Source organism: Rhododendron vialii, chromosome 9a (genome assembly GCF_030253575.1).
Source record: "Rhododendron vialii isolate Sample 1 chromosome 9a, ASM3025357v1".
In the NCBI taxonomy this organism is placed as follows: domain Eukaryota; kingdom Viridiplantae; phylum Streptophyta; class Magnoliopsida; order Ericales; family Ericaceae; genus Rhododendron; species Rhododendron vialii.
In genome coordinates this window covers 31,118,362-31,143,304 of record NC_080565.1, presented here as the reverse complement: position 1 = coordinate 31,143,304, position 24,943 = coordinate 31,118,362, and the positions used below count along the sequence as shown (strand labels likewise).

General features: G+C 37.8%; 3 protein-coding genes and 1 long non-coding RNA gene across 8 annotated transcripts; 2 read left to right on the top strand and 2 right to left on the bottom strand.

The window, feature by feature from the left end:
* Positions 1 to 1,797: 1,797 nt before the first annotated feature.
* LOC131301083 (uncharacterized) lies at positions 1,798 to 3,111 on the top strand. Its single transcript, XM_058327217.1, has 2 exons — positions 1,798 to 2,095; positions 2,393 to 3,111. Exons 1-2 carry the CDS (start codon positions 2,021 to 2,023, stop codon positions 2,672 to 2,674), a joined length of 357 nt encoding a protein of 118 aa, XP_058183200.1. The 5' UTR covers positions 1,798 to 2,020; the 3' UTR covers positions 2,675 to 3,111.
* Positions 3,112 to 4,426: 1,315 nt separating this feature from the next.
* Positions 4,427 to 13,162, bottom strand: LOC131301081 (uncharacterized). Of its 4 annotated transcripts, XM_058327214.1 has the most exons (15): positions 13,034 to 13,162; positions 12,807 to 12,903; positions 12,115 to 12,221; positions 11,789 to 11,851; positions 10,808 to 10,903; positions 9,598 to 9,675; positions 9,376 to 9,494; positions 9,146 to 9,247; positions 8,300 to 8,416; positions 7,631 to 7,699; positions 7,357 to 7,423; positions 7,146 to 7,199; positions 6,903 to 6,986; positions 5,485 to 5,523; positions 4,427 to 4,821 (listed from the first exon to the last, which is right to left on the bottom strand). In XM_058327214.1, the coding sequence occupies exons 2-15, from the start codon at positions 12,829 to 12,831 to the stop codon at positions 4,714 to 4,716; spliced, it is 1,128 nt and encodes a 375-aa protein (XP_058183197.1). In that variant the 5' UTR covers positions 12,832 to 12,903; positions 13,034 to 13,162; the 3' UTR covers positions 4,427 to 4,713. The 4 variants fall into 4 exon arrangements, 3 of the variants coding, with proteins under 3 accessions (XP_058183197.1, XP_058183195.1, XP_058183196.1); XM_058327212.1 differs by lacking the exon at positions 13,034 to 13,162 and having other exon boundaries at positions 7,357 to 7,468; positions 12,807 to 12,972; XM_058327213.1 differs by lacking the exons at positions 5,485 to 5,523; positions 13,034 to 13,162 and having other exon boundaries at positions 7,357 to 7,468; positions 12,807 to 12,972.
* Positions 13,163 to 17,105: 3,943 nt separating this feature from the next.
* Positions 17,106 to 17,995, bottom strand: LOC131301080 (uncharacterized). Its single transcript, XR_009191163.1, has 2 exons — positions 17,740 to 17,995; positions 17,106 to 17,383 (listed from the first exon to the last, which is right to left on the bottom strand). It is a non-coding gene; the product is annotated as an uncharacterized LOC131301080 (long non-coding RNA).
* Positions 17,304 to 23,921, top strand: LOC131301079 (cytochrome P450 CYP72A219-like). Of its 2 annotated transcripts, XM_058327210.1 has the most exons (6): positions 17,304 to 17,777; positions 17,903 to 18,302; positions 20,326 to 20,543; positions 21,500 to 21,744; positions 22,293 to 22,686; positions 23,361 to 23,921. In XM_058327210.1, the coding sequence occupies exons 2-6, from the start codon at positions 18,023 to 18,025 to the stop codon at positions 23,787 to 23,789; spliced, it is 1,566 nt and encodes a 521-aa protein (XP_058183193.1). In that variant the 5' UTR covers positions 17,304 to 17,777; positions 17,903 to 18,022; the 3' UTR covers positions 23,790 to 23,921. The 2 variants fall into 2 exon arrangements, with proteins under 2 accessions (XP_058183193.1, XP_058183194.1); XM_058327211.1 differs by lacking the exons at positions 17,304 to 17,777; positions 17,903 to 18,302; positions 20,326 to 20,543 and adding an exon at positions 20,555 to 20,815 and having other exon boundaries at positions 21,193 to 21,744.
* The last annotated feature ends 1,022 nt before the right edge of the window (positions 23,922 to 24,943 follow it).

Genomic DNA, 24,943 nt, shown 5'->3' with positions numbered 1-24,943 from the left:
GAAAGCATTTTCAATTCACAATTCCTCCTGTAATTCTGTCATTCACAGTTCTTGTTTTCGCAGGGTAAAATATGTCTGTATTGGCCTATCCTGGAGGATTCCTGAAGCACTTATAGACTCATCCCCGCTAGTACTGTTTTTGCTAACGGAATTCTGTCATGGAAAACAATTGGACCATCATGTTTGTAAGGTCCAAAAACCTGAGCTCCTTTGCGTAGGCAGACTCGGCACTTCCATTGACAACACACGCATTTTTCAGTATTCCGTTTATCGAGTTGGAACTGTGTTGGAAACTAGATTCAAAGAGCTGAAACTTCATCCGAAATATAATAAATTTCCATTTCAGATTTTTACTAGGTCAAATGGGAAAAAAGGACTCTCTTCCATCGGGGAGGGACTAAAAGTAGTTCTGACACATCAACCAAAGAAGCATCACCATCCAGGGCGCTAAGACAAACCTCGCCGAGCACCCGCATACACACCAAGCAAAACCCTTAGCTTCCCTTTTCTTTTTGTTTTTCCTTTTAATAAAGCGTGGATCAAATTAGAACAAAAGATAATACTCCTACAATGCGCCATAATCATCTCCAATAGACAAAACAAGATAATGGTTGAGAAAACTATTAGGAAAAACAAACAGAATACCTCACAATTGGAATTCTTACAAAGCAAGCCTAAAAATAAGTTCATGAAAGACAATTTTTACTGTCATGCATTTAGCGTTGCCCTACAAGATTTCTTTTTCAACTTTGGTCAATGTTTTTATATATTTTTTATTCTTCTGATCGAGACACAAAAGATTACGACAAAAAGCTAATGGTGTGTTTAGAACTTGAGCAAAGAAATGGAAAGGGAGAGAAAATTAAAAATAAAAAATAAAATCTTCCATTGTTCGGTTTTTAGAGAAAGAGAAGGAAAAGTTTAAAAATCAAATTCAATTTTGTCTCTAATTTCTTCTCAATTTTCCCTTTAATTTCCCTCTTTATTATTCCCCTCCCCCCTCCCCCCGCCCCCCTTATTTCTCCAAGTTCCCAACACCCCCTTAAGAAAAATTAAATTAGTCCACACCATCAGTAGCGTTTTAAAGTTTTTCTTATAAGGTAAAATAAAAATGATTTTGGTACTCCATTTTTTTGATAATCACACATCCTTGTTTGTCTTTGTAGTGTTTGAAATAGATATAGCACAATTTTTAAAATACACCAAAAGTCAAATTTTGAAGCGTAATTATCAAAGGAAAATGATTTTCACATTCTTTTTTTAGCCACTCACATTCCTCTTTGTTTTTTTGTTTTTTATCCACAAGAATGTGTGAAAAAGTGTATTAAGTAAAGGACAAGATTAGTAAATTTAAGTGGATAAAGAATAAAAAAAAAAGAAGTGTGGGTGACTAAAAAAAAAGTGTGGGCCTTATCAAAAATTGAAGTGACGCCTTGTTCTCTTCCTTTTTCAAAAAATTCCTCCTAGATTCTCCATACTTCCAACATTTCTCTTTCTATCTCTCTCCACTTATTACCCCTATTATTTTTTAAAAAGAAATTCAGACATCAATCAAAACAAAACATTTTATCATGAGAAACACTAAGTGCAAAGAAAATGAGCAAAGAAAAGACCCTTAAAGTATACATGAACAGCTCAGATGTATTGCACAGTGAATCTGAGCCGTTTATGTACACTTTAATAATTTTTTTTTTTGCCTATTTTTTTTGTCCCTAGCACTCATCTTTTATCATTTGTCCATCATTTAACACCGTAATCATTTAACACCGTAAGAATAGAAATTGTGCTAAACAATTGTACTAGTACTATCCGGATCAAAACTGCTTCTTTAAAAACCAACAGTACACACTACACACCCTTCCAAGTTCCAACCAAAGGAAAGGGAAGAAGTATCAAAACCCATATCACAGTGTTCCCAAACAAACCAGTAGTGAAGCCACACACATTCTTTAACCAATTTCCCTTCAAATTCTTCTACAAAACTAAACCACTGCTAGTGCCTGTCCGAGCAGGAGAAAGGATGTCTGCTCATGGGCTCCTCTTCTCTCTCTTCCTTCTGCTCTTCTTCGGTCTCAATGCAGTAACCCATTCCCTTGTAAGTTCCTCTCTCTCTCTCTCACTCTCAGAACCCTCTTTAGATTCACAGATCCCTTCAGTTTTCATGTCAAATTGGATATGGGTTTTGTTTTGGGTTAAACCCATTTGCTCTTAAAACCTCTGCTGCATCAAGACCCACCTCAAATCCCACTTGCATAACTGGAAATGCCATTGTTAATTTATCTAGTTTCTTTTCTGGGTATTGTTTGTCATTGAACATTTCTGTTTCTTTTTTTCTTTCTCTATTCATTCAATGGTTTTTGTTTTGTTTTGGTTGTTGATTGACGTGGACTAGGCAAATGCTGGGGTGGTGCCGGAAAAAGGGACGGCGGAGATGAAGCCGGCGGCGGCGGAGACGAGGGTTATGATGGTGGATGTGAATGAGATTAGTAGTAGGAGGGGGTTGGGGGGGAGCTTCCAGATCTGTGCGCTGTGCACTTGCTGTGGTGGGGCCCAAGGCTACTGCCTGCCTTCCCCTTGTTGCTATGCCATCAACTGCAACATTCCAAACAGGCCCTTTGGCTTCTGTGCTTTTACCCCCAAGACCTGCAATTGCTTTGGTTGCTCCAATCTCTAAAGATTATAGTAAAACTCACTCACTCTCTCTCTCTCTCTCTCTCTCTCTCTCATTACTATTATTTAATCTTCTTTAGGGTTTCTTGATTCTGTTTAGTGAGCATTAGTGTGTGTGGGAACATTGGGAAGAATATCTGCTGTTGTGTGATTTGTTTATGTAATTACTTGGGAACTGCTATTTCCAGGTATATTCTTGCTACTTTCAGTGGGATTTGTCTTGCTGGGCATGAGGGTCAGATCTGTTTTGGAAGTAGCAAAAGTTTGCCTGGGGAAGGTAGGAATCCAAAACCATTTAAGGAGTTTGTTAGGACTGGAATGAAGGTGCGGAAACATTTATCCTTATCCTTCCCAAAGGAGGAGGGCAATGAGGTCATTTTATTGTTTTAGAGAGTGACAAGTAAACATGCAGAGTGTGAATATGAATTTCCTTTGGTAGTAGTTCTTCTCTCCTTTCTTAAGCATTGTTTCCTTTGGTATTATTATGAGCACTTAGAAGAAATGTTGCTTTGTGTTATGATGACTGGGATTTTGTATTTTTTGAGTTGTGTTTTGTTCATTGGGAAAATGCTTACAGATGATATAGATGTGACCTAGAACCGCCCGATTTGTGTTGATCGTATGTGTATCGTGTGAGACCTTCCTGTATCAGACGTTCCCAGCAAATCTTGTGTTGAAATCTATGTTTTGGGGAGAGAAAGCTGAAAAGTATGTCACCCATTCAGATTATTGTTACATTCCATTTTGCTCATTGTCCCTCCAAATTAAGAGCCAAACAACCAAGGAAAGAAAATTTCTACTTTCCCTCTGTTTTTTCTTTTATTCCCTAGGTTCTAAACATAAGCACATTTGGAATAGGTTACTCTCCTATTCACAATGTAGCCTTAACCTAGCCTGTCGGCCCCACCGTAGATTCATTTTAATGATTCGAACCGTCGAATATGAAGATCTTCGATAAAAGTTATGCCAGTACTTGGCATCTTACTTTTACGCGTACGATGTACGTATCAGTGTATTTAGAATGGACTATTCAAATCATTAAAATGAAAAACTAAAAACCTCAGACCCAATAATAGAGTCAAGTCCAGTCCAGTCCACATGGATACTGCCCTCTTGACTTTGAAATTAGCTGAGTATTGATTGTGGGTGTCAATACTCTCCACTAGGCAGTGCCAGCCAAACTAGATTTGAGGTGGGTGGTTGTTTGGTGAGCAATTATATTTGCCCAGCTACCTTTTGCTTCAATAATTAAAGTGGTGCCAATTGTGATTCTTGGTTAGCTGTTAGTTTCGTTTTCAGCATTATGTTTGGCAAATGGGTTGGTTTGTGAGGATTGAAACGAGTCATCATTTGATTATTTGATGATCGGATGTCTGGGTCAGCCTGCGAGGATTGAAACGAGTCATCATTTGATTATTTGATGATCGGATTTCTGGGTCAGCCTGCGAGAGTCATCATTAGACGGTATGGATTATATCTGGATGGGTTAGGGCAGTTATATTCCATCTATAAACGATTTGCGCCCCATTTTAGTTCCCGCGAAATAATCTACTGAAATATGTATTTCCATGTATGGCCTTGTCAATCAACTACATTTTTTTTTTGGGGGACCCTGGTAAGCGGTCCGATCCAACCATCCACTAGTTGGACCCCAAATCGAAGTTGGGGCAGAACACGTATGGACTAGGCAAACATAGAAATTAATAGCACGGAGAGTGAAAGTCGAATACCAAACCAAAGGCTTTGAGACTACCACTTCGCCAACGGTGGGTTCTGAATAAACTTTTTGGGTACACAAGGCCCGTTAAAAGATCAAGTGCTTACCCAAGTATGCTACTGCAGCAAGTAGTTCATCTTTACAAGCATTCTTTTATGATACATTACAAATTTGAAGAACAGAAAAGATGAGGAAGCAAAATGTATGCCTGTGATGCATGGATATAAATAAGCCCTTCATCGCTGGCCACTTGAACCCTTTTCTGTTATGCTTCTATAACGGCAATATACACATTAGAAGGTGGTCGAATGCCATCAGGTTACGTTCTACTTTGCTGGCTGTGGATAGGGATCGATCCAACATTCATCACTCTCTGCGGCTTTTCTCCAACGCGTTTTGAATTCCATGAAATCCTTATAGGACTGCCGTCTCACCTGAAAAATTCTCATGTCTTACCCAGTTAAGAAGCAAGGGACCAAGATTGCTTACTGTCCAGAAAGATAGTGCACCATCTTCGCTGGACGATTTATGCAAACATTTGTGTGGCGTTGCACACGGGAAATACATATTACACTCTTTCCAGGGTGGATTGTTCGTTTTGCAATAGGAAACGGTGGATTGTCGGATTTCCAATAAATCCCAACTACTGCAATTCTCCATCAGAAATGCAGGTGGATGTGTAGAGACATCAGCTGATCAGCATATCGACAAAAAGAAATTTCTTCTTGAAAAGAAAAGAAAAGAAAAGTGAGGGATATTTCCAACCGTCATCTTGTCCTCTAACATTCGCGAACATAAACCCAGTAAGTTAAATGGAAAAGGAGAGTGTGTAGCCCAAGAATCCTCTATGTTGGTCCAATTTTAGCTTCAAATGTTCAAAAGATAATTAGAACTAGGAAGATCTCGCCGTAAATTTTTGAGAAGTATATATATCCACTGATACTTCAAATTTCCTCATCTACCCTGGTTCTTTTTGTAGCACCATTCAATCTCTATTGGACAAACACGAAAAAACGATACTAAACCAAATGAAACCAATAAGACAGCTTTGAGAGTAGGCGAATAAAGTTCCTAACAAAGTTTGTTTCAAATCTTACTTTAGCTCTTCTATTGGTTTCATGACGCTTCAGCAACGCCTGCAATTCGGCCACACTAAGTCAGCATCGATGTAAAATTGGCTATGACAGAGAGCAATGCTTTTAAGAAAGATACGCGAGTTTCTACACTTGACAGTGAATCTTTGGTTTCAGAAGCACCGGGATCGCCAGCCAAATATTTCCAAAGAAATGAATATCAATGGCAGCAAATAACCGAATTGCAAAACCATGTCTAGTAAACCTTTCATGTGTTATATTGCTCTTGCAAAAACTATTCCTACTGACCATTGGCAAAAAATACAGGCATTTATTGCAAACCTAGGGTTTGATAAATTGATTACTTGTTTTCATGCATGAAAACCCATGAAGGTAACCAATGAAAGTTGCAAAGTTTCCCTCGGTCACCTTTCTTTGAAGGACGGTCCCTTAGGGACAGCATGTGTGCAGACCCATATCGGCTGTCCATTTTGGCAATGGAAAGGTTAAGATTTCATCTCAGCCGAACAAATCTCAACCATCCATCCGTTCATTGCCAAGATGAAATCTGAGCCGTCCATTGCCGAAATTGGATGGCCCGGATGGGCCAGCAGGCTCAATTTGGGTTCGTGATGGATGACTAATTACGAATATTTCAATGATACTGCTATTAACTTACACATAGAATTCGATATTGAGGATCCTTGTTAACTGATAAGGTGCTGCTTGGGGTTTAGGCCGTGTGTGGTTGCAATGCGTACGTAACTACACAGAGTGTAAAACAGCTTTTTCCCCCAACATATGTCATTTCAACTTATCCCACCTCAACTTTTAACATAAACCAGTTTCCTTCAACATGTTATCAGAATGAATCCTACCAACTTAAGCCGTGTTCAAACTTTGCAAGTAGATAATTGGTTCATTCAGGAGGGGCTCCAGTTTGATCCAATTACTACAGACTAACTTGCTTGGGCATGACTCGTTATGACTCAACCAAGCTCGAGCTTAGTTCAGCCCGAGGCAGACAAGTACTCTCCTGTTAGGGGCTGTGGACTCGAGTCATTCGACTTGGAACTGTTTGACTAAGATTGAGCTCAATTTGGCTCGAGCCACCATGCCAACATAAGGTTGTGACTACAACCTAGACTACAATGGGCCAATAGGCCATACTTCAAGAACAAAAGCTATACATCATCTATTCAGGTTTAGCTTGAATAAATTATAGAATTTACCGAAATAGTTAACCAGGTAGATTGATCTGAGCTCGAAATGTACAAATACCATTGGGGAATAATGTGAATGTACAATCTAGCTAGATGATTGACATTTCAAGGACACCTTGGTTTTATTTTAGTTTTAATTTTTGATTCCTTTGTGTGTACTTTATTCCGCTTTGTCAAATAATTATCGACAGAGCCTTTCAAAGATGTCACGTATCTGACCTTGATTTTGTCTCCAAGTGTAGGCAGGGCATAATGGACAATGTACTCTGAGTCCACAACTCCAATATTTGTGGTCCGATCACCCTATCAAAGTAGCAAGGAAGGAATCAGATAAAACACTAAGACGACAAATGCATGTATCCAAAAACAGGAAAAAAAGAGAACCAAAAACAGGAAAAAAAGAGAACCAAAAACAGGAAAAAAAGAAAAACAGATCGAGAAGAACTCATTCTAGGAAGTTGCCTGCGCACAATAACCAAGCTGATAATCTAGTCCCCAAGCATGTACAAAGTCGTTCTGCAAGGAAATCAACGGTAAATTAATGCAATGTGGATAACCACATGAACAAAGGATATACCACTGGGTTCTTTTCACATGCTTGTGACACTAAATAGATACAGAAATGTGTATCAAGACGGACGCTATGAGTTGTAACTCATTGAAGATGACCAACCTGGATCATGTACCATACACAGCGCCACGCAGCTCTAGAGAACACGGGAGCCATAATCTCTATCCACCTGGGGACAGATTTTGTTTTTTCAACTCTCCTATATATTATGTATCTATCAACAGTAGTAAAAGGATCGAGTAAACCAATTGGTTCATCCAACCATATTGAAAAACATGCACTGGTTTTCTTCAGCCAGAGAACAAATCGACTTTTCACAGCTTTCGTAGAACTATCAAAACCACAATAAGATAGTTCAGTGTAAGTTAATATTCACCCAGTGCACGGAGGGGTTGTACTGTTTCCATGACATATATCTGAACCATTACGGGACTTGTAAATCCTCCTGCAGACAAAATGGACCGAAGCTAATCAAACAACCACCATACCGGATTTAAGTCTTCTACAGAGGCCAAACATTAATGGAACAGAAGCACCAGATTATAACTATACCTAAGGAAACTGTTTCAGGTCGTGTACACGGACCTAACTATACCACCGTTCCCATGCCAACTTTATAAATGGGCTTATTAATTCAATATTCGCCAAATATCTTGTGATACAAACTTTGGGCGAACTATAGAAGGGGAGAGCAACCTGTCATATGGTTCGCTAATCTGTTTCCCTAAAAGAAAACAAAAGGCACCAAAAAATCACATCTTGTGTCATGGGTATCCAGGGATGGACAGGCAAAAATAACATACGATCATAAAGAAAAAAGAAAGCCCAATAGAGGCAATCAACGCCGTTGGATGGAGTGATATCAACGGGTTTAAAATGATATATTAGATTAAGTGCTAGGAGTATGGCATGAAATAGAGTAACATAAAACAGCTTTGACATGGCACCACCCATTGGACAAGAGTCATAAGACAGATACGTCCCGCTTGAACTACATTTTCTTATAATGGGAAAGGTACATCAGTGTTTGAATTTAGAAGACAACCTGTGCACATTTGATCCCCTCTCGCGCGCAGTAATCTGATGATGCACCTCTGATTTGTCTGGATCTAGTGCTGGTTGCGATATCTCAAGCTGTTCATCTTTCACAATTGCTAGATATCTGGAAGAACCAAACAACTTAGATAACAACACGAAGGTGAAAATTTGAAAATAGTTACCATGCAGAAACAAAATAACTGAGCTGTTAAATCTCTATTGGTTCTTATGGAAAGCCACATGGGTGACTAAGCGTCTTCTATATTCATTGATCTCATGTTTTGTTTCAAGAGAAGAACTTTTTTCATCATTTAGTTAAGCGAACTCAGCTGAAGAGTTGGAACAATTCAATGGGCCTTGCGAAGTAAAGATATGCAAAATGGAATCTATTGCCGGGGCTAGCGGTGACAACAATCACAGTCCAAACCGATTTACCCACCCACATTGCAATAAATAGATAGTTTAACAAACAAGGAGCAAATGAGTTAAACAATTGGCAGGTTAGATGGGCAAATAACAGGTTTTGTAGTACTAGAGCCAGTTGTTAACAAGGAGTTTTGTCAAAGGCCTCTAGTAGGACTCAAAGCAAAAGAAAATTGGATGTGTTTGTGTCGGGCCATTTTCTATTTTAGTTATTTTTATGCATTTTATGGCAAGATGGCAAACACATCAAACTTTAAATCTGAGACAGCGGCCGAAATAGGGTACCTCCTAAGGAGTGATGGTGAACAAATGTGGTTTACAATTCTTCAGCAGTGTTTGGTATTTCTATGCCAAAACCTTTACATAAACCACAACAAAAGGCAAGATGAAAAACACGGCAAGTGATAATAAGCGCACAGCTTCCACATACCGTTCAGGCTGGAAATCTTCAACTCCAAGGTCCTCATCCCAGAGGAAAATGTAACTGTACTCTGCAACAATATCCGGATGCAAAAACCGCTTGGCAAACCACCTATTTTTGTCATGACATGATTATCACGATCATAAAAAATGTCATACAACGTTAGAAATAAGAAGAGACGTGAAAATTGTGAGTATAGTAACTTAAGAAAATAGGGCGCTAAAATGCTAACAAATTACCATTTAGTTTGATTGACAGCGGATATATGTATGACACGATCACTCCATTCTAAATCCTTCCATTCATCCACGATACCGTCATAATGGAAAAGCATTACAACAAAATTACTTGACAGAAACTGCATTGTTGTGAGAAACAAAAATTAGATCACTTGACCATGTGTATGGACTAGGAACTAAATCTGGAAGTAAGTGAAGAAAAGATATCAATTTTATCCTTACCTTTGTAACCATCTTATCTACCATGTCCTTTTGCTTTATTCCAACGGTTGCAGAGAATAAGTTTGGAAATTTTGCCTTCTGTTGCGATATATTCAAACAGATACTTAGCTCAAAAGCAACAAAAACAAAAAAACAAACAAAAAGAAGGCAGGGAAGAAAATGAACACCAAACTCTAGAGTTGCAAATTAACCGACGTATTTCATGCACCTCTATGGTTTCTCGGAGGAGTTAGACATAGCAGTCTATCTATTTTGAGTTCTCATAACAATTGTAAGCACTTGTTTGTACTTGATTTTGTTGTATCTCATTAAGCATGAAGATAACCTAGGGGGTCATTACTTGTATAATGCTGTTCTATACCAAGTGACAACAAGAAAAGGAATTTGTTAAATCAGAAAGAAGAAATTGAATCTTTATTTCGTTCAGTAGATGGAGCAGACTAAAAGATCTTAACGATAGGAGACAATAGTCAGCAACTGAAGAACAGCCAACAGTCTGGAAAGTTGGAAAACTAAGCACTGGACAACTTCTCATCTTTTAGGTACTGAAAATACTACTGTTTATGCAGATTTTTTTGCAGGGCAATAGAAAATTGCAGATCTCAACATCTATTTGACTCAAAGTGACCCCATTAAAAAGTGGTCATTCGAACGAGTGCATCTGGGCTAGGAAGATATCAATGGCAGTATTAGCCATGAAGAAGATGTTAGTCCTGGAAGAAAAATAGTGGTCATTCGCATCACAAATAATGGAGTAGGAAGGGTGAGGGATAGCAATGCAAAGCAAAGTAGCGATTAACTCTGGTATCCGAAAGAAGATGGATGTCCCATGGATTCAATCGGAACACTGTATTGTTTGGAGAATCTTAAATGGAAACATCATGGAGTACAACAATCATTACCAAATACTATGATATAGGAGTTTGAATTAATACCATTTCCCATGATAAATACAACCGCAGCAATTAGCTGCAACAAACTCCAACAATTTTCACCTATTATAGAGAATGCATTTGTACCATCCGCTACCAAGAAAGAGATGTTCGAGCAACTCAGTTTTAAAAAAGTGAATCAATGAAAGGATAGTGGTGTAAATTCAAATGAATAAAGACAAAAAAGGGTGCACAAGTGGAAAAACAATAGTGCAAAAATCAAAATGACCTAGTGAGCAGTTACTCAATTCTTTAAAAGTGATTCTGAAAAACAGTACCTTTGGCGAGCCCCATAATGGTCGCATTTGCAAGTTAGAAGCGTTGGAGACAATATCTTTGGGTAATGACTCACTTCCAGGAGGCCTGCACTGACTCTAAAGCACCAAAACAGATCAGAACCAGAATCAATCTTAATCCAAATTACTTGAGGACAGTTCAATTAGACAAACAAATCCATCACGCGGCGAGATTACGATGCAATTTAGCTATCAGATTGAAGGCAACAATAACTCCTCACTATTTTAGAGAAAATTACCTACAGAAAAGTGACACTTAATTCCCACTAAGAAGAAATGGAATACTTAATTACCATTAGGTCCACTTTTACAAAAATACATTTACCATTAATAGAAGTGTCATCTTAGGGTTTAGGGTATGCTAGGATTTTGTGGTACCCTAGTGGGTACCCTAGTACCCTTAGGTATCTTAAAATCTTAGGGTACCATAGAATTTTAGGGTTTTAGGATACTCAAGGTTTATGGTACCCTAGAGTTTAGGTTTAGGTGCTTTCATAGAGCCTTAGGGTTTAGGTTTAGGCACTTTTATAGAAGTTTTAGGGTGCACTTTCCTATTATAGGGTTTTAGCGGTTTAGGCACTTTCATAGGGTACCCTAGGGGTTTAGGCATTTTTATAGGGTACCGTGGGGTTTAGGCACTTTCATAGGGTGCCTTAGGGGTTAGGCACTTACAATGTTTAGGGTTTTAAGTACTTTTATAGGATTTTAATGTTTCGTTAATTAGAGGAGACTTTGTGGGAATTACTTTCTATTTTCTGGACCTAGAGGTATTTTACGCCGAAGTAAGTCCTAGAACGCTAGTTGGTAGCAGGAGAGGGAATTTCAATTAACATTGGGCCAATACAAGTCGGAAGGTATGGGCAACTAACTCTAATAAACTTCAAAACACGAGCCAGAGAACGATAAGAAACACAAGCAGATAGAAAAAGCAATCTGAGAAAAAGCCTTTAAGGAAAAACATACCTTGCATTTGTCGTATTGCATCTCTTGCGCGCTCTTTTTCCATAACCCCCACCTGAATAATTTCTGTGTAATAGGACTCAAGTTATTTGATGAATACAGAAGACATGAGACCCAATTTGGTGCAGCAAATGAAGGCGAGAAAGCATGAACCAAAATAATTGTGAAAATGTTTCCAGCAGAGTCGAATAAAGTACCAAAGTAACAGAAAATGGCGTGTGAAAAACAATTCCAAAGTTCAAAGGGAACTTTCTAGGCATGATTATACAAACTCGTATCAGCAATTACCAAAACATGCCAAGTGAAGGGATTCAAGTAAGTATCGATACCTCTTTGTCATCTTGGGCTAAGAATGCACTTCCTATGAATAAAAGTAGACACAAAAGAGAAGCTGCTGGAAAAATGCTGAAGAGACATGATCTGCTTGTAGAGATGCCTGCGAAAGAGCGACAACCATGAGTCTAAAGACAATATGTCAACCGATGGAATTGTATGTATCTTTCGTCCTTACGAGGCAATATTTGACAAGACAACCTTGTTCAGTATAATACAACCAAGAGAGAAACAAGGCTTGATAACACATACAAAAGTGTCCACAAGCAAGTCCACCTATGCTTCATAACATGTTGAGCAATAAAGAATCACTCTAAAGAGGATGTGCACTGAGGATGAGTAGAACTACAAGAAAGGATCCACTGTAACACAGTTGTTGTATTATTAAAGCATATTCGACGTTCATGAGATATTAAATTGAAATTGCAGGTGGAAAAAAGAATTTAACAGTATTGAATCCACTCAGTGATGAAGTCTTACTAAACGGACCACGCTGGAGTCGAACTCCAATTTTTTTTTTTTTTTCAGGGGCTAATTTCATTTAAGAATAAGATAACAATCTCAAACATCCATGATTAGTTGAGATGCGCGTAAACTAACCCAGACACCTGAGTTATAAAAAAACAATCTCGAAACCCAAGTCCTAAAAGTAAAACGAATAGGGGTGCAGAGGAGAGGAGTGGCTTACGAAACTGGACGACTTCATCTCCCATGAACGTCCAAAAGCATCCACCAAAGACTCACTGTATATATAGACAATACCTTAGTTGTGTTGTGCCCAATAGCTGTAAACAAAACCATAGACAAATAAACAGAGCATATTGAAGACTATAGCGTCAAGTTATCAACTGAGAATATACAGTCAATAATGACAGAAGAAGAAGTTTCGTCTATGAGACAAAAGCTTCGTGGTACCTGTAAATTTCCAGAGAGAGACAGAGATGGCCCAGATGGAGAGAGATTGGAAGGACTTGATGTTCCTGTTTTGTTTGAACCATTAAACCAGATGCTAACTTTGATAAGTCAATTGGAGAGGGAGAAAGAGATTTTTTTTCCCTTTTTTTTTTGTAAAATGGAAAATGCTAATCTCCACCCGATAACGCATAAAAGATGCATTGATATTCGCAGAAAAAATTATTAATATTTATAAAAACATATTAATATTTGTCAAATATGTACTATTATTCGAACTTATTTAGAATTATTTGTGTATTACATACCCCACTGAGAGAATTATTTGTGTATTATATACCCCACTGAGTGGGCGGAGGCTAACAAAGACCGTTTAGTTTTTTATTTTTAAAAGTGGACGAGAAAGGAAGAATTTTTTTGCCGTGAATACTAATCTACTCTGTCCTTGAGACTTGACAATAGAATTTGTGCTTACCCACTCCACTTGCGGGAGAAAGAGATTGAAGTGGGCGTTTGACGTTTGTGTTGCGGGTGGAGAGAGAGTAGCCCGAAATCCGCGGCAGTGGTAGGGATAATGGTGGGGTCGTGGGGGTGCCCAAATTCCTATCCCGGTGACCATGATCTGCCACGTGTCCCACGTAGGAACCGAACCTCATCTCTTTCGACTCTACTTCACTTTTTTCATCTGGAAATTACGACGACCTCCGACTTCCGTAATATCTCGCCGGCCGGATTCTCCACCAGAGAACCATTATATTCTCCGGCCAAAATCCCCCCACCACCACCGCCGCATACTTTTGTATTGTATTTTTGCAACTGAAACCTCCTAACTCGAATCCTACTCGCGCCAAAATTCAATCAATATATTACAGTATTTTTGTGACCATTGAGCAAGAAAAACTATGGGTACACCAGAATGTGTACATCCTCGGCTCACAAAAATTATGGGAAAATCACGGGTATGGACGTTTTTTTATAATTAATAATACCCGTTAAGGACGTTTTAGCTTGGCCTTGATGGGTGTTAATTATCAAAACACATTCTGACCGTCATTTTTCAAAAAATTATTTGAGGAGAAAATGATGGTCCAGGACGTGTTTTGATAATTAATATCTGCTAAGGACAAGCTAAGAACATTTGTTAATGCTGAAAATATTCTTGGCGGGTATTAATTATCAAAACGACCGTCATTTTCCCTTATTTGAGTTGTTGAATTTTAAAAGGGGAGATTTAGTGATAGGCCCACTATAGACATTTTATAAGCCCACAAGTTCACCTAATAGTTTTGTAAAGTTACAAGTCCACACAACCTAAACCCTAGGGTAACCTATGAAAGTGCCTAAAACCTTAAACCCTATGAAAATGCCTAAATCACTAAAACCCTATAATAGAAAAGTGTACCTTAAATCCTATAAAAGTGTCTAAACCCTTGGGTACTCTATGCTAGGGTAATCTACTCTACCATAGGGTACCCTATCCTATAATAAAAAAGTGCACTATAAAATCTAATGAAAGTGCCTAAACTCTATGGTACCTTACGCTACTCTAGGGTACCCTAAAACGGACTTGAGACCTTACAAAATTAATAGGTGGATTTGTGGGCTTATAAAGTTCACATAATGGACCTAAAATTAATTTTCTATTTTAAAAAAATAACTCAATTAGATATCGATAATGATTTTATAAATAAATTAAGAGTCCCCTGAAAAAATAATGTGAGTGTGTTTGGGACGAAAAGTGATATCAACTATTACTACATGTCGTTTGTCAAAGAATAAGATTTTGAATGAATTAAAAAGAATGGTGGATAAAAAATAAATGTTATAAGGGGGACTAGCGAAGAAGTAAGGATTAGCTTATAATTGGATTGACTAGTAATTGATATTAATGGATAAAAGTTGGTGAATAAGAGTAGACAATATAAAAATTACATAATTACCCTCATTAAATTATTGGACTAAGAGTGCAAAAAAATGTTTAAGAACTAAATAAGTTTTTTTTCCCAAACACATTTATAAAAGAGAAAAAAAAAATTAATGGGGACTCCCGTAAATAAAGTTTACAGAGGCCAATATCGACTGTCAAAAAGTGTTTTAGACGATTTGATTAAAAATAAACTATTATTAACTGTAAGAAATATTTGTTACCGATAATAGTTTTAAAACGTATCTCAACATTAACTGCTGAAACAAAAGAATGAGTGCGCGGAGAAGTGAATAAGTTACTAATAAGTTTTTCTCTTTCTAAAAAGGTAGTGATAATACCAAAACTGTTTTTGTTGGTGCCAAAACTCAAGTGCATAACTTGTATATTGCACATGACCTTTTGTGCACTTAAGTTTTGACATTAACAAAAACAGTTTTGGCATTATCATTTTCCTTATAAAATAGGATTAACATTATTATGCTGGATTTTCTTTTTGGGAAATTTTCAGTTTGACCCCTCATGGTTTGGGGTCGGGTACGGATTCCCCCCTGCCTCTTTGAATATCAGCACATAACACTTCCAGCTTTGTGGGCCAATGTGCACGGTTATATTTTCCATCCAATTTGACTAGAGGTGTGGTTCACTCGCCTGTGTTAAGAGTGAGTGTAAGTACAACAACAATTTTGAAACAAAAAACCCTAATCTATCTCCAAATTACACAAGTGCCATCCTTCTTCTTCCTTACCTCTCTTCCCATATCAGAACACCTGCAATATTCCCTTCTCTCAATCATACCCGTATACAATATATGGATATTCATCGAGAATAATTTAAATAGGTAAATATAAATGTGTATATGCATAGCTATATATATACTTATAGGCTTTTAAATGTGTATCTGTGTAGAGCTATATGAATTGGGTCCCTAATGTAACATAACTTCATTATTAATTTACTAAATGTATATCAAACCCAAATCAATGAACCCTTATCGGAAATCTCAAAACAAAATCAAACCTCGTCGTTATCGCCAATGTTGGCCATGACGACCATCGTCGGTCATTCACTCCCTCTTCCCTCTGTAGCATTCTCTTTCTCTCATCCTCAGAAGCCTCCGATTTGGTTCGACTGAATTGATTCACCCTTTCTGTTTTTGGTTTTGGTAATTTATTTTTGGCAAAAATTAAAGACCCAAGTGTTAATCCAACCATCAATTTGACTTTCCCACTTCGTAACTCTCACTCTCTCTCTCTCTCTCTCTCTCTCTCTCCATATATATACCATATGTATATGTATATGTATGTATACATATATATGTTTGGTCATATTTTAAAAAAATTCAAACCAATACACATTTAGATTTGATTTCCGATTAGGGTTTTTGCAACAATTTTCCCATGGTATCCTAATGGTTTGATTTTGGGGCATTTGACTGGGTTTGTTTGTTTGTTTTTCTATTAGGTGGAAAAGAGATTATATTCAACTGGGTTTGTTGATGGATGTTTATTTTTTTTATGACATCCAATTAAAGCTTTATGCTTGTATTGTGTATGGCTGTGTATGTGTTTTTTTGTTCCCATTACCTCTGTATATATGGTTGTGTAAATTTGTGAGAATATATGTGAGAAATTGAAAAACGGGTGAGAAACACAGGAACAAAGAGATGGGGAAGAAGAAAGAGGCCAAAAATATAAGAGGGCACTATCATCATTTTTTATTTTCTGTCAAATTGGATGGAAAATATAGCTGTGCACATTGGTCCACAAACCAGGAGGTGTTATGTGCTGGGGCGCTGCTATTCGCAGCCTTTTATTTTCTTCCATAACTCGTTAAAAATTTTCAATTATACTCGACAGTTAGTTACCGAAATTGAAATATATTTTCAGTATCCAATTACTGAAAATACAATATTTTTTTCAACAGTTATTTACCGAAAATGTATGTTCGACAGTTGTTTATCGAAAGTTAAACATATTTTCGATATGTAGTTACCGAAATATAATCTTGTTTTCAACAGCTATTTACCGAAATGTTATGTATGATTTTCAACAACCATTTATCGAAATGTAGTGGGCTATGAGAAAAAATAAAAGGCTACGAATAGCAGCGCCCATGTGCTGATATTCAAAGGGAGAGGGGTGTATCCGCACCCAACCCAAACCACGAGGGATCAAACTGAAAATTTCCCTCTCTCCCACAGAATCACACCACCATGCCTGTCGCCCCTACCCACTCCTCCAGCGTCCAAATCGAAAGAAAATCGCGCAGTTCATGCATCGGAATCATCGATTACTCATTGGAACTTTGTTACGATTGATCGAGGATGTACGATTGTTCGTGATATGGAAACCTAGGGCTCCGATCCTCTTGGGACGGCCGTTCGTGGTGGGGGTTGGGGAAGGTAGGCGACCGTCGGCGGCGTCGTGCTGGTGGCTGTCGCTGCCGTGTGATGGGGCGATTAGGGTTTCGGGGCGGTACGGATCAGACGAGGAAGGGTACATGTGTGGGATGATAATTTGACGATTTGGCAAGACTCCATTCGGTGTCCGTAGCCGTGGAGAAGTTTCTCTCCCTTTTTTAAATTTATATATTTTATCAGCTGTTGTATTTATGTAGAAAAATGGAGAAAAAGAATAGAACAAAATTTGGCCGTCGCAGCCTTAGTCAACAAACTCCTTGCACTGGACTGGCCTTACGCTCACAATTCTCGCTTTCGCAGGTTTTAGTAGTTTATGATGTGTTTTAAAGAAACAGAGACGATTTCATGCTCGTGTAACTGCACGCGAATTGCGCGACTTAGGATGCAACTAGTGCCATGAGGTAACGCGTGACGCATATTGCTACATTATAACCCTTTAATTAATGTTAACTTCTTCTGCTTCTGTCTATATTTTTTGTATGTTTTATTATTAATAATTGCCTGATTTTTCCGGGGAGGCAAACAGTTTGTCGAGTAATATAAGGGGTTGGAGTCAATCTCATCTCTCATACTCCCTGCACATTGTTAGTCTCTCTTTTCAACTTGCAAATTCTCTCTCTCTCTCTCTCTCTCTCTCTCTCTCTCAATGGAGTTGAACAGCTTTGCTGCTGCTGCTGCGGTAGTTGTTGTAGTTGTGGTGATATGGTTGGGGTGGAGTGTGTTGAATTGGGTGTGGTTGACACCAAAGAAACTGGAGAGGTGCCTTAGGAAACAAGGCCTGAGTGGGAGCTCCTACAGGCTTTTATTTGGAGATGTGAGAGACAACACCAAGATGACAAAGGAAGCCATGTCCAGTCCCATCAGCCTCTCTCAAGATATCGTCCCTCGTGTCGTACCTTCCATTCATGATTCCGTCGCCACCTACGGTATGAAGTAACTCAATCATCACCTTGTGTTATTTTCAATAATCGTGTATTCAGATCAGTTTGTGCATAAATCGACTAATCTCAAGCAGGGGCGGTGCCAGAATTATTTTTCGTTAATAATAGTGTGGTCAATAGTTAAATCCATATATAAGTTACTTTGTATTTGTTGATCCAAAAGAAATATCAAAATTAAGAGGATAGATATAAGGTAGATACAATTTTGCTTTACGCTTGGTCCCCAGACTTATTGTATTTTGAAAACCATGCGTGATAGGTTCATTCGAACTACTATTAACTCCCGAAAAGAAGAGAATGCTAGAGTTTTCTCTTCATTTGAAGCAAGTTGGGGCAATTTAGAATTTTTTTTGGGATTTGGCTGTAAAATATCAAATATCCTTGTGAAAAATCAAAGTGAGTGGTGACCCCTCTTGTACCTTAGTGCCTCCACCACCGATCTCAAGGCCCATAGTTAACGAGAAATATTTGAGGAAATCTTTAGCTTTGTAGGACCTGTAAAGAGGAACTTGACTTTAAATGTCAATTTCATTGGATAATCGATAGAGACTGGACAAGTTTTTTTTGATAGGACTGGACCAGTTACATTTTTGTTTTTTATAATCGGCTATTAATGTTTAGAATCATAATTACTGTTCCTTTTAATGTTTGAAGTTGATTTTTTTGAAATATTTATTGTTATATGGGCCTCTATGAACCAAAAATTTTAGATCATCCTTGATTCTTGATGGGCCTACCAAATGCGAAAGGCAGGAGATGGAGGGATGTGAGTGTGGAGGTGAGCTCATCCCTCAATTGTTATTTGCTAATAGCAAATAAACATAACTCTATCAATTGAATTAATTTGGCTTCAATGAACTCATTTGTTTATTCTTGTGAATGCTAATGTAGAATAAGCAAACAAGACAGTAATTTTAGTCAAGTCATTTTATAATTTGGTTCTACCAAACGAGTCGTGTTTGGAATCTATGGATAAGAAATTAGTGAGAAAAACCACTGTAGAAAAGTAGGAAAATAAATTATTGACTGAGAACTAAGAAATTCACTTTATTACCTTCTTACCTGTTCCTTTACAGGTTAATTTTACAGTTAAAATTTGGGAAAATGATAGCCCATGACGTGTTTTGATAATTAATACCCGCCAAGGATATGCTGAGAACATTTGTTAATGCTGAAAATGTCCTAACAAATGTTCTCAGCATATCCTTGGCCGGTATTAATTATCAAAACACGTCCTTGGCCGTTATTTTCCTTTAAAATTTGTATACCTGCTTGTTTTACACTGAACAACACATTTCACTTTTTGGATAGTACCTGCTGGATAAAAACTCTGAGTAACTGCTATATAAGTGGCCTCGATTGAGTTTCTTTCAATCCAGCTTGGCCATTACAAACACCAAGCATTGTCCAGGCTACATCTTAGCCCATCACGTCTTATCGTTGTCCCTATACCTCACCCAATGGTTGAGTGACATACCTATGGGTGTATGGCTGAAAATAGGCTATACATATAGAAATAAGATGGTGACAATGATACATTTTGTCATCTTAGATGGTTCTTTGTTCATTTATAGCTTAAACTTAAAAAGAAAATTTGCATAATTTCTGTACATAATTAGTAATTGAATGACAGGGCAGTGACATTTAACTTATAATCTTTTTCTTTGTCAAGAGGGAAGAAGATATTATTACTGCATAAACGAAGGGGCAAACGCCCTAACATCATCGAGGGCTAAGGACGATAATCATTGGGGAAAGACATGAGGAAAACTTAGAAGCCAGCTGAATACAATCTAAAATAATGGCATCACAATCTGCATAGGAATGTGTCTGATTCAGCGCTTGAGCAAGAGCATCACCTTCCGCTATAATTTGAGACCAATGCTGAATTTTTTGTTACATATTACTGCGCATGTTATTTTTCTTTTTACAGCCACTATTTTGCGAGCTTAATTCAGTTTGGTCTAGACGTTCTTTCGATATATGAGGGTATTTGGTTTTCATGCAGGAAAGAATTCTTTTACGTGGATTGGACCAAAACCAAGGGTGACTATCACAGACCCGGAACTCTTGAAGGAGATTCTGTCGAAGAATTTCAACTTCAAAAAGGTCAAGTTTAATCCATTAGCTAGGTTGTTAGTTCCTGGATTAGTAACCTATGAAGATGAACAATGGGTTAAACACAGGAAAATTATTAACCCCGCTTTCCATATGGAGAAGTTAAAGGTCAGTTTCCCTTCTCTGTGTTTCTTTTCCATTCTGACAAATTTTTCTATGCAATCTTTGACACTAATATCCCTTCTGTCTTAAACAAGGTTCTAAAAGACGCTAGGTTCTCCCAAGTCGGCCGGGTACCGCCTAGCACCTAGGTGGGGACTAATTGGCTGCCTAGCACCTAGGCGGGGGACTAGTCCAAGACTGCAAAATAATTACTCCACCAAAAGGGAATAATTGCACAAATAGTCAGCAGTGCATGCATTTTGGTCGAGCAGTGCTACGTGCACAGCAGCTGTGCACAGACCCCGTTTTCTCCCGCCTCGGGTCGCGCAAAGATGATCGGAGCCGCTCATTTTGTTCAAAATATGTCGTTTAAGGTCTCTGTAAAAAATGAGCTTCGTTCGATATCGTTAGAGGCGTTAACAAAACACCCAAAATCACTTCAGAAATTAGGCCTAAATTTTGAAGTGATTTTGGGTGTTTTGTTAACGCCTCTAACGATATTGAACGAAGCTCATTTTTTACAGAGACCTTAAACGACATATTTTGAACAAAATGAGCGGCTCCGATCATCTTTGCGCAACCCGAGGCGGGAGAAAACGGGGTCTGTGCACAGCTGCTGTGCACGTAGCTTTTCTGATTTGGTCCTTGAATTCAGAAACACCATTTGCCCCATTAGGGATTTGAAATATCGTCATGCATAAGGATTACTTGAACTTGCAGTTTCAGATTTCAGTACAAAATTGGTGCATTGAAAAATGAGGCCTCATGGAGCATTAGCTTCATATTGCATTGGTCCTGTTGTTCCCTGTAACATATCATTTATTTCGTTAACCGTCTCTTCTAAAAGCATCTTTAAGACAAGATACCATTCTGTTTTGATCTACCTATTTACCTACATGTGCATAAAAACATTATGCTGATAGTATCTTGTTTTTTTGTCCTCTAATGTTGCTCATATATAGCATATGCTGCCTGCATTTGATACAAGTTGTAGTGAGATGATAAGCAAATGGGAGAACATGGTGTCAGCACAAGGGTTTTGCGAATTGGATGTGTGGCCTTTCCTTCAAACTTTGACGAGCGATGTGATATCTCGAACTGCATTTGGTAGTAACTATGAAGAAGGAAGAAGAATATTCCAACTTCAGGCCGAACTAGCTGAGCACACAATTCAGATTATATCTTCAGTGTACATTCCAGGCTGGAGGTAAAGTTGAAGGGCAAGGCCATTGTAATCGGTCTGTGCTCCTATTCTCATGACATGATCCGTTTGTTTTATAAGTCTTAGTCTGTAAATCCTCAACAAATTAATTACTTGATCAAGTCACAGCCACATGACTTTACTACTACTATATTTGCAAAAAAATGGATGTATGGAGAACAAATATAATCTTTGGAAATGAGTATCTATTTTTTCTTCAGAAACGTGATGTAAACACATGCGGCCAAGTATTGCACTGACCGGGTCTTCTTGTTCATCATGATAAAGATTGATCGAGACCTACAAAATGAACAGATCTAATCATTAAAACAGGGCCTGTATTTGGTCCACGGGCCTGGGCAACAATGCTGTCCAGTGAGAAGCTTAGTTTGAAATTTAATTATCTCAAGTTCTTTGAATATTTTTTAGTTTTCGTGAGCAACATTATGTTGGTTTAGTTCCCCGTTTCTTATCTTTATAACGATGAAGGAGATAGGTGATGTTAAAAACTAAAGAGGCATTCTATTGCGCCATTCTTTTCGCTTTGTATGTAGGTTTGTGCCAACAAAGAGGAACAGAAGGATGAAAGAAATTGATAATGAAGCAAAAGCATCATTAAGGGCTATTATTGATAAAAGACTGAAGGCAATGAAGGCAGGAGAATCTAGTAATGAAGATTTACTGAGTATATTGCTGGAATCCAATCTCAGAGAAAACCAAGGTAATGGGATTAATGGCAAGAGCGTTGGAAGCATGAGTATCGACGAAGTGATTGAGGAATGCAAGCTATTCTACTTTGCTGGGCAGGAGACCACCTCTGTTTTGCTCGTGTGGACTATGGTTTTATTGAGTAGATATCCGCATTGGCAACAACGTGCAAGGGAAGAGGTTTTGCAAGTATTTGGGAACAACAAGCCATACTTTGATGGATTAAATCACCTCAAAATTGTAAGTATTTACTTTTTCACACTTGCGCACATATGTGTTTCTTATATTTGCATGCTTTTGGAACTCGTTCAGAAGGCTTTTATTTTCTGATTTCTGTCTTCTCCTTTTTGGCAATGAAAGTCCTAAAAACTAGTCAAGAACAGTGGGAAAATATAATTATTGGATGCTGTTCAATTTTAGGGTAATCGTAATAGGGAGAAAACCCATTAGGGTTAATTTCATTCAACGTAAAATATATATGTACAAGCTGTATAATAATTACACTACGGTCCTAGATACTTAAACTAATTACATGATAAGACACATAATTGCACTAGATACAAATAGATCCATCATCTAACAGATGCCAATAGTATTTTTTCGTATTTACTTATTGGGCTTTGGTCAAAAGTCCAATTTGGATAGTTAAACTCATTAGGAATCACTAGATTTGAAATTGAGCCTTTCATTGCATGAGATTTTTTGTGCAGTCTTTCATGCCTGCTACAGTTGGTAGGCATACTGTGACTATGTGTGCAATATCTTCACAAACAATTTTGTCACATCGCGCATAGAAACATACTTTCTATCGGTATCGCTTGCGCTTTTGATTTTAATCTATGAACAATTCTCATGGTTATATTATGTTTCAGCTTGATGAAAGTTTTGAATATGGCATTCTTTATCTTCCTCAGGTAACTATGATTTTGAATGAGGTTTTGCGTTTATACCCACCGGCAACTGCACTGAGTCGAACTGTGTACGAGGAGACGAAGTTAGGAAAACTGTGTCTACCTGCTGGAGTGATACTTGCTTTGCCATTAATCCTACTTCACCATGACCGTGAAATTTGGGGCGACGATGCAAACGAGTTCAAGCCAGAGAGGTTTTCAGAAGGATTGTCAAAGGCAACAAAGAACCAATCAGTTTCATTCTTTCCGTTTGGTTGGGGGCCTCGCATATGTATTGGACAAAACTTTGCGATGCTAGAAGCGAAGATGATCATGGCTATGATTCTACAAAGCTTCTCTTTCGAGCTTTCTCCATCTTATGCACATGCTCCATGTTCTGTCATCTTTCTTCATCCACAACATGGTGCTCACTTGATTCTGCACAAAATTTAGACGTTTCATGTAATTCTGGGGTTAAAGTCCTTGAATAGAGGTATGGTGTTGTTTTGAAAAAAAAAACTTTGTTCAACTTACATTTGATTTGGTTCAATAATGCCTATAGGCTATAGATGTCCATTCTACTTTGATCTTTGTGGCCTATTCTGATTTTCTTCGTATACCATTTTGTGACATTTATCACTTTCATGACTAGTTTTCTGGATTGAATTCACAACATGAGAACGATGAATATACTCGTCGGAATTTATGCTCCTTAATTGAACATATTGTTACTTGCTACTATTTGTCAGTATTTCTATATAGATGTCATATCCAAATGTGTTTTGAAATGTGCACATAGAAGACTTGATTCTTGAGAGGAATGGTTAGCCCCTAAACTAAGTTGTACACAACTATGTGTAGATGAAAAATGAACTATCTAAACTGTGTACGTGTTTTTGTTGATGTTTGTTTCTTGTGTAATTTAGCCCGTGCTATCGATGGGTTGTATGCGATTCAAAATATCTTCTCGTGTAAAGATTTTTCATTCAATTTCTTATTTTACGTAAAATGAGACTCACCATGAACCCATTTAATTAGCGACCCGAGCCGTTTATTTGTGGGTCTCAATACATTCGTCATCAATATAAAAGTTTAGGTTGATCGAAGATCGGTAAGCACCTGCTTGAATCATTAATTATTGTGAGAAGAGAAGTGACCGGTCAAATTCCATAGCTATTCTACAAACCAAGGACGTAATGTAGAACAAGTTGCCAAACAATTCTCAAGAGTATTGGGCCGGGAATTGATATTAGCAGCAAAATATGATTTCTCTATATAAGCTAGCTCAAAGTCCCAATTCTCAATATCCAGCATTTAGAATTTAATAATTTATTTACAAATCAATAATTCACAAGAAGACTTAAAGAAAGATAATTTTTTTTTAAAAAAAACAACCAAATTGAAAGGTCGAGTTAAATTCTAATGTTCCCTATCATTATATTATGAATGGACATAAGTTTATACTTTAAACAAAACCTTAAACAATTTTCTTGATTTACTCTCGATCGTATGTGCATATGTGAGGAAGTAGTTGAAAGGTTGAGAGAAAATCTTGATTTGAACCACTGATTTTCTTCGATTTTTTCTTTATCCATGAGAGATGATCC

Coding starts and splice junctions, on each gene's coding strand:
- LOC131301083 (XM_058327217.1), top strand. CDS start 2,021: ATGTCTGCTCATGGGCTCCTCTTCTCTCTCTTCCTTCTGCTCTTCTTC. Junction 2,096..2,392: donor ATGCAGTAACCCATTCCCTT/GTAAGTTCCTCT, acceptor GACGTGGACTAG/GCAAATGCTGGGGTGGTGCC.
- LOC131301081 (XM_058327212.1), bottom strand. CDS start 12,831: ATGGGAGATGAAGTCGTCCAGTTTC. Junction 9,676..10,807: donor CATTATGGGGCTCGCCAAAG/GTACTGTTTTTC, acceptor ATATCGCAACAG/AAGGCAAAATTTCCAAACTT. Junction 5,524..6,902: donor CACTTGGAGACAAAATCAAG/GTCAGATACGTG, acceptor GCCGAATTGCAG/GCGTTGCTGAAGCGTCATGA.
- LOC131301079 (XM_058327210.1), top strand. CDS start 18,023: ATGGAGTTGAACAGCTTTGCTGCTGCTGCTGCGGTAGTTGTTGTAGTT. Junction 18,303..20,325: donor TGATTCCGTCGCCACCTACG/GTATGAAGTAAC, acceptor GTTTTCATGCAG/GAAAGAATTCTTTTACGTGG. Junction 21,745..22,292: donor GTGTACATTCCAGGCTGGAG/GTAAAGTTGAAG, acceptor CTTTGTATGTAG/GTTTGTGCCAACAAAGAGGA.